At 37.1% G+C, this 13,354-nt stretch overlaps 1 protein-coding gene across 1 annotated transcript; it reads right to left on the reverse strand.

The window, feature by feature from the left end:
- Positions 1-6,495: 6,495 nt before the first annotated feature.
- Positions 6,496-7,488, reverse strand: LOC113353252 (germin-like protein subfamily 1 member 13). The gene is made up of 2 exons (XM_026596916.1): positions 7,298-7,488; positions 6,496-7,199 (listed from the first exon to the last, which is right to left on the reverse strand). The coding sequence occupies exons 1-2, from the start codon at positions 7,422-7,424 to the stop codon at positions 6,646-6,648; spliced, it is 681 nt and encodes a 226-aa protein (XP_026452701.1). The 5' UTR covers positions 7,425-7,488; the 3' UTR covers positions 6,496-6,645.
- Positions 7,489-13,354: the final 5,866 nt, after the last annotated feature.

The following is a 13,354-nucleotide window of genomic DNA, read 5'->3' on the forward strand; positions in this document are numbered from 1 at the left end:
AACGGAGTAAAGTAAGTTGAGTTGATGATATATTAGCAAGTTATTGTTGGGGCAATTGGATCGCTCTGATACCAATTGTTGGGGTTCAGAGTCATCTACATGCTAATCTTGCGGAAACATATTAGCTAACAAGAAACACTTAATCTTTCGGATTGCTCCATGAACCTTACTATGATCTAGGATAAGAAGAAGAGAAAGAGAACCACATAGATGCAAGCCATAAACAAAGCAACAAGAAGTAAAGTACTCACGGATTTAACGTGGTTCAACAATATACACAATGTGTGTAATATTGTCTACATCCACCAAACGGCTACGACCTCTTTATTCATTATAGATTCACCACTGAGAATTACACAACTGATTGACTAAATCAGTCCATCGACTCACCACAACGTGACCGAACATAATAACTCTCACAAGCACCCTATAAGATCCAAAGTAGCATCTTCACCCATACGAGATAATGTTTACCACATTATCTACCACAACGAGACGATCTTCTCTGCACACCCTGATATAGATTATCATGGACGCCTTCAACTCAACACCAATAATCTAATCCAGCACCACCAAGATGATATTCTCCTCAACAAGATGTCTTACCAACATCTCCACATGAATACTCCATAACGACATATCTTCCAACATCGATAAGTATCCCATAAACACCATAATGATGTACTCATTCCACCATTAGGTCTCTCCCATAACCACCTCAATAGGTGGGATGAATCCCTCACATCTCTACGAGATTTACATTGAGGATTGCATGACTAAGACACTTAGCCTAGACCTCCTAATATAGGAGTCAAAAACTTGGTTCCCATGTATTAGCCTCATTAGTTTAGAAAACCAACTCATACTAGGAAACCATGGTCCATTAGGCAACCCATATTATATATGGAAGTTGACCCAATTTAGGAAACCCACTGTTTCCTTACAATTCTACACCTCGGATCATGCATTCATGCATGAGACGATCAACTGTTATCCCTCTATCTTCTGAACATCGATTGCACCATCACTGGTTTCCTACATATCCTCAATAGGAATCAAACCGAAATGTAGTTCATCCAAATTGTTCCATAGAACCTCCACCAGAAGAGAGCAAACCAAACTTGAACGTGACCAACTCAGACTTAACAATCCAACCTACCGGTGATTATACAAATGTCCACCACGGTGAGAAATCTGACCATCTCAACAACTATCATCATATGATCATCCTTTATGCAACATCTTGAGAAACACCTTACTCCTTTATGTTCACAACTCCACATTGATTGGCACCATTCTAGGTGTATTGCATGCCAACTCAATCAAACCATACACGATCGTTATCCATATGCTACCAATCGAACTTAGTTACAGTCATTATGAGCCTTTGAGCCTTCGCTACCTCTTGAAACTTTCTCCACCATGAGTGCATATCCATCTCGGCCTACCTTGCTCCACCTAAGTTAATGTTCCGCTCTTCTAATCCACTAACTCCAAGTTGCGCACCACATACATTAGGGTTGACATCCATAACTACTCGATTACTAAATAAAACTACCATAGTAACCTTCATGCGTCTGCCTAAGCATTACCTAGCAGAACCACAATGTTCAATTTTGTCTCTAAACTCCAGCCAAGTCAATTGCTTCTTCAAACAACTGATCACACACTTGCTCCTTTCCACGAGCATGTCCAAGAAAGCGAGTTAACGAGATACTTCAGGTTAGTTTATAATAAACCAGCCTCCATGTTAGCTTCCAAGAAACTAACTATCTTGTATGTACCAAAGCATATTGACCATTACTCTAACTGACACCAAATACAACCAATCCACGGATCATTGCCACTGCGTGCCAATTTCGATCTCATCTCTATGAATCTTGCTTTACAAGCCTATATACGATTGGATCATGATTCTACGACCATATTTCCCCAATTGAGTTTTACTCCTTTAATAAACTCATCATATCTTCAACCATTGCATACATACCAAACACGTGTTCAGCATCACAGAGACTTCAATAACTGACACACCATCATTTACTACATCACCTCAGCAACTTCAACGGGCTTTGACAACAATGTCCTTTTACATGCATAATTGTCGAGATAGTCTTTTATCAATTTCTTAAGAAAGCATGTAGTCTCGACTTCATGACAGTCAAACCACAACACAATCGGACTCGGATAGAACTGTGACCATCGTCGAAGAATTCACTGCTACCCTCGTAACAATGCATAAAGTCACACATTCTGTCATATGCATATCCCTTTACCAATCTTGCTCCAAAAACGTACACCAACGTTCAAAATCTGATAATCCGTCCTCACACAAAGACCAAATCACACCCAGCCATAATCTGAAACCTTCGGTAACTTCCTCAATATCCAAGAAATTCAAGACGCTGTTGTTTTATAACTTGACAAAACCTATATATCGTTGCTGAACAAAATTTCTCAATAGAAATTTCTACCTTCATCTCTACAGTCTCTGTCACTATTGAAATAAATTTCAATAACTATAGCAGATGAGAAAACCCCCAAATAATATCATTTCTATAATGTTGCTCTCTCAAACAGAAAGTCTCACACTTGAGAATAGGGAAATCAAATAGCCAATGCATAATAAAAGGTTGATGGAAAAACACGCCGAAATTGTAGCCCACTCGAATTTATGCACCGTGTTTTTTCCAAGTAGTATGCGCTATCTCCCGTAGCCACTCCACCATACACATTGTAGTATTGTATCTTTATTCTTTAAACTCCTGAAGTGTCCAAGCGATACCTTTTTAATTCCTCACAATGGGTCTTTACCAAAATAAGAATGTATCCGCAACACAAATAGACCAACCTGTTTCTCACAATGGTCTTGCACTTCAACTAGCTCCGATCGACTTCAAATGGTGTACAACCAAAAATAACTCTTCGACTGAACTTCATCGACAAGAATCAAAAGATCACAAACTATCTAGCTTCTCCATCGGAAACAGTACGAGAGAAACTCCAGAAAACATTGTTCAACCCGACATAATGTCAAACTTCAACACAGATAAACTAACCCTAACAAACTGTGTCGACAAACTTCTTCTTATATAATAATAAGAATCCATATATCCACCACAAAAAATATCACATCTCATCCGATGATCCATGTCCTGCAACTTATTTGTAGCCACATGCTTCAAATACTAAGACTGAAAATCAAACTCTTCACTTCTGGAACATATCAAATCCTGGCCAACTGTTAATACTTCCAAAACTAAAACTACTCCGAGATTTCTCCAAATCCTTATTGCAACAAACAACTAAGGCAGAACGAGTATGAATCCATGTTCACATTCTTCAACTTCAGGTTAAATACAAGCATCAACATAATCCTTAACCAAATTATTGTTTGCTTGGTTTGGAACAATAATGAGACTTTGACATGCTTATATTCCGTCTTTACTTCCACAAAAATACAAATCAATATTTGTATCCCAACTACAATATTCTTGCCTTCTTGTGTCTTGCCAAGTAAACACCGATTAATTGAAAACCAATCTAGCAGGTCTTTCAAACAGTTCCAAGAATAGTACAAACTATATAGAATAAATAAACTTACTTGAAGCCATGCATAGGGTTTACGCTCCAATAAGTATCAATGTCAAATCTCCATCGTAGAGCACCATAAACATCAAGACAACAATTCTTGACCATATCGAATGTAGATCACCTGATATAATCTCTTTCCTTTCGAAGTACACTTGACTTTGCTTTGTTCCCAAAACTGATGAAATCAAATCTCATATTAACTTGAAAACATCAAACTCTGCATCTTCGAAAGCTAGAACATCAAATCCTCACATACTTGATGAAACCAAATCCTTCGTCTTCAAAATTTTCTTCCAACCAAAAAATCCAAAACTTTCTCTTCAAATCTTCTACCCAACCTATAGCTCTGATATCAATTGTTAGGGCAATTGGTATCTAACCTTATGCTCTGATACCAATAATAGCTCGGTACTATGTAGGTAGATTCCACACCTTAATAGCCTCTACCTAGAACTCCACTTATCCCATGTGGGACTAATTTTATGGGCTTGGGTCGAGCCAAATCCCCAACAATCTCCACCTTGGAGAGATCCAAGCTATCTCACCAACTATAGTCGTACAATCACCGTTATGCAACGTCTTGCTCCTTCATGTCCACAACTCCACATTGATTGGCACCACTTAGGTGTACTGCATGCAAACTCAATCTACCGTACACGATCGTCATCTGTATACTACTGCCGAACCTGGTTACAGTCAACATGCACCCATGAGCCTTGGCCGTCACTTCGAGCTTGCTCCAACTGAGTTAGAAAGGGAGAAGATCTAACTCCACCATGAGTCCTAGCTTCGAATTGCCATACTCCACCCGAGTTAAAGTGTTCCGCACCACCTCCACCTTGCTTAGGGTTGACATCCATAACCATTCGATCTCTTAGTAGCCCTAGCTCTGATACCAATTGTTGGGGTAATTGGATCGCTCTGATACCAATTGTTAGGGTTCAGAGCCATCTACCTCCTAATCTTGCGGAAACATATTAGCTAACAAGAAACACTTAATCTCTCGTATTTCTCCATGAACCTTACTATGATATAGGATAAGAAGAAGAGAAAGAGAACCACATAGATGCAAGCCATAAACAAAGCAACAAGAAGTAAAGTACTCACGGATTTAACGTGGTTCAACAATATACACAATGTGTGTAATATTGTCTACATCCACCAAACGGCTACGACCTCTTTATTCATTATAGAATCACCACCGAGAATTACACAGCTGATTGACTAAATCAATCCATCGACTCACCACAACATGACCGAATATAAGAACTCTCACAAGAACTCTATAAGATCCAAAGTAGCATCTTCACCCATACGAGATAATGTTTACCACATTATCTACCACAACGAGACGATCTTCTCCGCACACCCTGATATAGATTATCATGGACGCCTTCATCTCAACACTAAGATGATCTTTTCCTCAACAAGATGTCTTACTAACATCTCCACATGAATACTCCATTACGACATATCTTCCAACATCGATAAGTATCCCATAAACACCATAATGATGTACTCCTTCCACCATTAGGTCTCTCACATAACCACCTCAATAGGTGGGATGAATCCCTCACATCTCTACGAGATTTACATTGAGGATTGCATGACTAAAACACTTAGCCTAGACCTCCTTATATAGGAGTCACAAACTTGATTCCCAAGTATTCGCCTCCTTGATTTAGAAAACCAACTCACAGTAGGAAACCATGGTCCATTAGGCAACCCATATTATATATGGAAGTTGACCCAATTTAGGAAACTCATTGTTTCCTTATAGTTATGTAGTCCTATTTATAGCTAGAGAGATAAAAATTGTCATTGAAATTTTCTTACCTATGTGCATGGTGAGATAAGCAAAAATATATTTAATGTGTGTTTGAAATAATCCGCAACACTTTTGAGAAAAGTTTTTTTTGTCTTTTGAGGTGGTTGTGTTGTAGCTTCATATACAAAAAAATTATCTATATTTCTGCTTGAATAATTAATTATTCCAAGTGGAAAAGAATTGCAATTTTTAGCTGTTCTTAGTGGTTGATTAGTGTTCATTGACGTTAAACAGTAATCAGCTTGATCAAGTAAGCGCTAGCTCATGGATTCACACGTACATTTCTTACAAATTACTATAAACTAATAGTATCATTTGCATAAATATGGCCAAGTCAAAAAATATGGAGAAGATAATTTGGAGACATGGTCATGAGATATTTTGAACTCAGTAACTCCTCGTATTCTAATCCATATCAACCTGCCAATCATCTTCATTTTTAAATTTCTAACCATAATGGTTTACATTACATTTTCGGTGTGAACATGCATGTTATCAAACATGTTTCAAATACAACTACATACTAGTGTGTACCAGTATTGTCTCCACTTGATCACGATGCTGACTTATTAACAACCTCCTAATCGGGTTTCAAAATCACAAAGATAAGTATTATTACTGCAAGGACTGAATAGATGCAGTACCAGGTATGGTCAACCGGTTCTGTTTATCAAGATTTTCACAAAACAACACCAAAAAACTGGTCCTTTTATCACTGTTGGTTGCCCGTATTTTATTTTTTTGCCCATTCCTACTTGTGTGTTACATGTAGGGAAAACAAGTTGACCATTCGACCGTTGGGTACTAGTTTTCTCTTTTAGCATGAGTAGTGAGTAATTACAGTTTCAATCATACATTGGCAATCAAATTTTAGACACTTTCATTCTCTACAATTAGTCAAAATTTTGTTGCCGAAGTTGCCGACTTTTTTTTCCCCATTATATATGTATTAGAAAACTGGGATATTAACTGATTTATGAACGAACATGTTAGAAAAATTGTGGGATGAAATTGGACGGTGTAGATATATCGCCGAAGGTCGCAAATTGTTCATTCAGGACTGTCCCGTTTCATTTAAGAAGAAAATGTATCGCAATATTATTAACTCCAGTACAGTATCAATGACAATTACAGCAGTATTTATGTCTAGTTACATCTCTCATCACTGAGTTTATTATTCTAATAAAAACAATCTTAATAATACTTAATCGTTCATATTTAGTCTAGTTGTCCATCCAAAACTGAGACTGAAGATAATCAACCACTTTCTTGTCAACTTGGAAAGCTTTGGCAAGAATATCATCATTAATTGGTGCTTTTGATCCGAAAACTGCATTAGCAATTGTGATCACGCCAGGGTTTTGGCTGCTTAAAGCAGCAATAGCAACTGCTGGGGTTTTCCCAACATTATATTGAAAATGAATGAGTCCGATGGGGAATACAAACACATCTCCCTTATAAAGCAACTTTTTGAAGAGTTTGTTGCCGTCCGGAGTGTTAGAAGTGACAAATCCGACCTCAAGAGTACCTTCCAAAACGACTAGAATCTCAGTGGCTCTTGGGTGTGTATGCGGTGGGTTAAGGCCATATAGTGCATAATCGATACGGACCATGGAGATACCAAGAGTATTAAGTCCAGCAATTTGAGCAACATTAGCCGGTGTGACAAGGGACCCTACTGGACTCTCAATTTCACCGCGTTTATTAAATCCTTCAAGGTAGAAGTCTTCTGGCACAGCAAGTTTTGGATCTTTGCAGAATAATCCGTTCACAAACACTGCAATTAAAACATATTAGCACATCTGAGTTAATTATCAATTTACGCTTACCTTTTACATGAAGCTAGGGGTCAGTTTTCAGGTTACGTATACATACCAGCTGCGTTGGGATTTTTAGCAGCAACACAAAAGTCTTGTAGGGATCCTGGATCAGTAGCATTGGCAAGGGAACAAACCAAAGCAAAGAGTAAGACTACAAGGAGAGAACCCATTGAGCTTTTCATTTTCCTTTCACTGAGACGAATAGAGATATTGATTCAAGTTTTTGCAATTCTTGTTACTAAGAACTTGAAGTTAAGTTGATATGAATTATAACTAGCTATGTACTCTTATTTATATACAGACAATGTTGTCATTGAAATGGTCTTTGCTTAGTTTTTATAAAAATTAGTTTAATCTATTTGCTTGTTTGAATTATTCCGCAGGATATTTGAGAAAAGTTCTTTGTAGTTTGAGGTGACTTCCCAGCTCCAGCCTCATCCAAACAATAATTTATTTGCATTTAGCCAATGAGAAGTATTTTTTTGCTTGCGTAATTAATTGAAATTGGAACTTAATATATGATTTTCAAGTAATCAGGCTGATGAAGATGAATCGAGCCAAGTCAAGTAATAAGAACGACAAATATTATCATGCACAGGGCCATGGCTAAGTCAAAGATTCATAAAATAAAATAAAAATAAAGATGGCCATGGGAAGTTCAGTTGTGTTTATGCTGGTGCTAAGTATTTGGTGAACCGTAACATTGCTAAAGCAAGCTGTCGCCAAATTGGTCACATTTAATCAGCCAGCGTGGTTAAAGATTTCAGCTGCTAGTAGTGAAAAGCGTTATAAATTATCATTCTAGTTACAAGGAATGGAAAAGTAATAGGAATCGAGAATTCAGCACCAAATCTACTTACAAGACACAAACCAAAATATAACAAGACTGACTGTAAATGACTTTTAGACAGGACCAAGTGATGAATGTCCGTTAACAGAGTTACAAGTGATAGAATTAATCTCTAGACTCTAGCAACTAATAACATAATTTCTAGTAATAGTAATATGAACTTTACTTACCAATTTATTTTTTAAAAACATATTAGGAACTCTGATTTTTCCCTAAGCTCACGAGACTTCATTAGCCTAACCAAACAAATTGCCAATTACATTCCAATTGCTTTATCTTAGTCTATCCGTCTATCCAGGCTCAACAACTAAAGCCCAGTTTAGTTTTGTGCTCCAATCTGCTCAAAAGATTTTTGAGACAACAACTAAGGACAGCGAAATATCGGAGTCGGACAAACTGATCACGACTTGATAAATTTGTGTCATTCACATCATATTGTTTTCTTTTCATTGTTATTGTATGTTACATTGTCAATAAATGAACTAATAATGAAAACAACGTGATCAGCTATTAAGTTTTGTATATATTTATTAATTTTTCCATGAATTATTGGAGTGCATTTTACCCTTTTAACACTACTAGAAACTTAATATATTGCAGCAACCAATCGTTATGGCAAAAATCCCTACTAGTGTCGCGATAATCTATGTAGCAAAACGTGTATTGCTGCACCCAATCTTTATTGCTGCAACCAGAGATTATATCTTTTTCCACACTTTTTTCATATTGTTGCTACAGTTGTGTGGTAAAAAATTTCATTTTACAACATTAAATTATAGCCTTTAGTTGCAGCTGAAAAGTACTGTGACTAGAAATTTACTTTTGCAACACCTATATTGAAGGTGTGGCATACGGTGTAGGAATAGCTATTTTCTTGTAGTCAGGGGCGGAACTACCTTGTGACTAGGGCTAGCTTAAGCCAGCCCTAACAAGAGAAAAAGTCATTTTTTTCAAAGCCTTTTTTAAGTTGGGCCACAATTGGTCTATGAGTTTTATTCTTAAGCAAACCCTGAAAAAAGCTCCAGCCATCCCTATATCCAATGTCTAGTTCCGCCACTGCTTGTAGTATAAGAAACATAAACACTTCAGACTTTTCATCGAGCAATTTTAGTCAATCAAACCAAAACTGCAAGACTAGGATGTTGGTGGAAATTGAATTGCTGCTGTTTTTCACATCTACATTTTCTCTCCAAATCAAATCATCATTAAAATATGCAAAAGAGTGTCAAATTTTTTTTATTTCAATTTGATGAAACATTTTACTTTTAATCCAATGAAAGACTAGGTGATGAGTGCTTTTTGGAGCATGGGAAAGTGAGAGTATGAGATTAAGAGGCCGGTCATCAACATCTTGAGAAGAGAATTTGAACCAAGCGATGATGATCATTCTTCTCTGTATAATTGTATCTATTATTTATTTATTTTTGAGAATTTGAACTATAGTTCTATCACTTATTTTGTTTGGGATCTGCATTAAGATGTTTTAAATTATAAATAAAAAAATGCTTAAGACGGATAATCAGTCTCCCAATGTTTTAAATTGTCACTTAAAAAATGCTTAAGATGTTAATGGGGTACCATTTTGTTTGGGAATGTACCAATTTTTTAATAAAATGTGTTTTGTTTTATATACAATTTGGTACATCCCCAAACAAAATGGTACCCAAGATTGTGAAATCGTAAATCGCAACACGAATCGTTTTTTATTTTCATAAATTGAATCCTATGTATGTTGGATCGCGAATCGAAGATTCATAGTCTTTTTTTGTTGTTGAACTAAGAAAAAAATTACACATTTATAAATACACCAATAACCACATAAATGCTATATTTATACTAATTTGGACTCGTTCGTTATCTAAAAATATCGTTTTAAACATTTTATAGGTGCTGCCAGTAAGTCCGATCCCCCGAAGGATAAACAACTAAAAACGACACCAAAAAGGAAGAGCTAATTTATTAGAACTAATAGGGAAAAATCAGTTTTTCTAGAGGGAAAGCTGATCCGGTCTAGGTTGTGTGACTTTTAGTCAATATTGGGTGGCTTTGATAATAAGCTTTCCCCACATCAATTTCTTTTTTTCAAGTTCAGATTCCCATATCGCCCTTTAAGATATCCCCTTTAAACGTGCGGATGGCATGAGAACTTCATTAAGTGATCTGTGGAAAGTTGTATACAAACTGGACGTACGGGAGGAGGGCGCTGATTTTACGATATAGATGCAGCAATGAAACTGGTACCGGACGGACAAATCAGAGAGATTTATCAAAAATAAAAGCTAACAAACCTATTATGTCAGCTTCAATGGTAATTTGCAGATTGCTGCTACTAGTGCTGCTACTTGTTAACTGAAACTTCTATAGAATGTCAAGGTCGTGCATCTGATCTTATGAAAAGACAAGAAGCTTTGGATAGTGGAATTATAACTGGAAGACATAACTACAGGTCAAAGGACGTTTGGGAAGGGCATATACCCAAGTAAGACAATGTAAATGTTATATAAATTGCACAACCAAGACTAACTGCCAACTATCTAACTTAGAAACATTAGCAATGGGTATCAATCTAAACTAACTCTAACTGCCAACGATAAGGAGACTGCACGCATATTGTAATCAGTCCAATGATATGAAAAATGAACAAGCAGATAAAAAATGAAAGAGACTGCACACTGTGCTTGCGAACTTTAAAATTCTACAGTACTAAACTTATTTCATTTCAACCAAAGAAAGCATTAAATAAAACAGACTTGATCTGAGAACAGCAACACAACAAATGTGGCGTCTTCATGTAATCAGTACCACTGAAATACTTCCTAACTAACTGAAATGCTTGACTGATTCAGTCTGCAAAACACTAGAACACCTGCAATACAACTGCAATGATGGGACTGCATTTCCAGGATGCAATCCGACTTCGAAAATGAACAAGCAGATAAAAAATGAAAGAGACTGCACACTGTGATTGACAATATTTTAGAGTTCAGTTTGTAATACTACCCAACATACCTTATTGGTTGTAAAAAATTCAGTTAAGTCTAAATTGGAAGAAGCAGGACGAGTTGCATAGTCAAGTCCAAATTCATCGCCTCCAACATTCACAACTAGAACCTTATTTTCATGATCAAGAAACTTAAAAAATACATAAAATAATGTTAGTTGCATCTAAGGTGCACAGGAACCGAGCCGGACCGATGGACCGTTCCGAAACTGGTGGAACCGTACTCCTTTTTGTACCGAACCGAGGAAGGGGGTACAAGTACCGGTCCAAAAATAGGAACCGGGGCTAAGGAGGTACAGGTACACGGTCTTATATAGGTCTCGTAACGTCCGGACCGAATGTACCGAAAACCTTACTGTTACGTGGATTAGAGATGCAATTAAGAACGTCCAGCAACGTCCTAGATGAGCATCAACAATATATGCACCTATCTTTGGTGCCAACCAAATTGTGCCGTTCCAATTGGTTACATTGTTTGCTGCGGTAACAGTCCCCTCATGAAGCTTCTTTGTCAAGTACAAGATAAGATTGGACGATATGCCATAGAAGGCAAAACGTTCAAACACCTCATAAACTACAAGAACAAGAACCAAGAAGTATCCAAAAGAGATTAGAAACAAAGATCATTATCGCAAACCAGAACAAGCTCTATTCAATAGGATTGTGTGAGAGAGAGACCGACAAGAAACGAGCAATCTTTGCATACACCTCGCTTGAATCAAAGTATGGGATTTCCTTTAAGATCAACAGAACCATCTTGTGTGTGCAACTCAGTAAGAGTTTCTTCAGCTACAACACATCTTACAAGACCTTGGCGGTGATGTCAAGCTAGTGAAATGGAATAGTTCTCTCCACAGCAACTTCATGTAAAAGTTTCCGACGAGTTGCTATTGATCCTAGTGACCACTTCTTCCTACCAAGCTCGGGATTTTTTTTTCTGGAACCGAGACCAGTACCGGAATCGTACCTGGTACCGCACGTGTACCGAATGGTACCGGAACCGAGATACAGGGTACAAGTACTAGTTCAAAATTTTGGAACCGACGTTAGGGAGATACAGGTACTCGGCCTCAGTAAGAACCGAGCCGAACCGTACCGTGTGCACCCTTAATTGCATCTCTAATTTGTAAACTAATATCTAACATATCCTAATTAACCCCATGGACAAAGGAAAAGGAGCAGATTGTATGCAAAAGTTAAATACCTCAGTCAATTGATTTTCTTCTAATATTTTTTCATCGTGTTGCTTTTCTTCTGCTTCCACGTCAATAACCGGATATGATAGTTTTCTTTCATTTTAGCACTTCACTCGGGATGAAATTAATAATCAAAGCATTTTGATATTATTTAGGGTTTGTTAATACTAACTAATAAAAAAACAAAATTAGGATTAAATAGGATATGTATGTACGGTTAGTTCGGGAAGACTAAACTGTGGCATAAGAAACTAAACTACAAAAGGTATTTTTTGATAGGGGAAAAGCTTATTTTAATTACAACCAATGATGACCGGGAGACAAATAACCAAGACTAAAGTTAGCTTTCCCTCTAATAAAAGTAGCTTTCCCTTTTATAAGCACTTCATTTACCATAGCACCACTTGGTGAAGTGACGGCCACAATGAATATTCCTTGTAATTCAAGCACCTTGAGTCCATCAGTAGTGTTAAAAATTAAATGAAAAAGGATTAACATGTGGTTTGACGTGTCTAACTCCACGGCTTACACAGCATTTCTCTATGGAGTTATGAATATCAGAGTCTTCTGTGATAGGTAGAATTTTCAATTCCCTTTACATTTGCTTTTGATTTTATTCATTGTATGCATGAGTACCGAACCGTGAGTGGTGCTCAGAGATTGAGATTCAGAGAGAATAAAAAATGGTGTTTCACTACAGTAGCTGCGCTTTGGGATGGATTTTAACATCAACATGTTTGGGGAGTCTTGATTTGAACTGCAATAGTGTTAATTTCGATGGAGTCTGGAGATTGAATCAGAATCAATTGGTTGGAATTGAAACCAGAGGAAGAAGAATAAAAGATACATATGGTAAAATAAAACGGACGGCCGGACGGGTGATTCTCGAGTTCTTAACAGCAACACCTGTGGAAATAAGAAGTTAGATTAAGGGTTCTTAGAGAGTGGATATTTTTGAAATCCTAGAGTGATGGAGGACGGGAGGAGTGAAGAAGAAATTGTACTGGGGTACCAATCAACCCTTCTTTTAGCTCTTCAGATTGAGTCTTATTATCAAGAAAGGGA

Source organism: Papaver somniferum, chromosome 2 (assembly GCF_003573695.1).
Source record: "Papaver somniferum cultivar HN1 chromosome 2, ASM357369v1, whole genome shotgun sequence".
In the NCBI taxonomy this organism is placed as follows: domain Eukaryota; kingdom Viridiplantae; phylum Streptophyta; class Magnoliopsida; order Ranunculales; family Papaveraceae; genus Papaver; species Papaver somniferum.

Bases quoted from the DNA above. Each gene is read 5' to 3' on its own strand.
- LOC113353252 (XM_026596916.1), bottom strand. From the start codon at position 7,424: ATGAAAAGCTCAATGGGTTCTCTCCTTGTAGTCTTACTCTTTGCTTTG. The intron at 7,200-7,297 runs GTATGTATACGT...TTTTAATTGCAG, and splicing joins TAAAAATCCCAACGCAGCTG to TGTTTGTGAACGGATTATTC.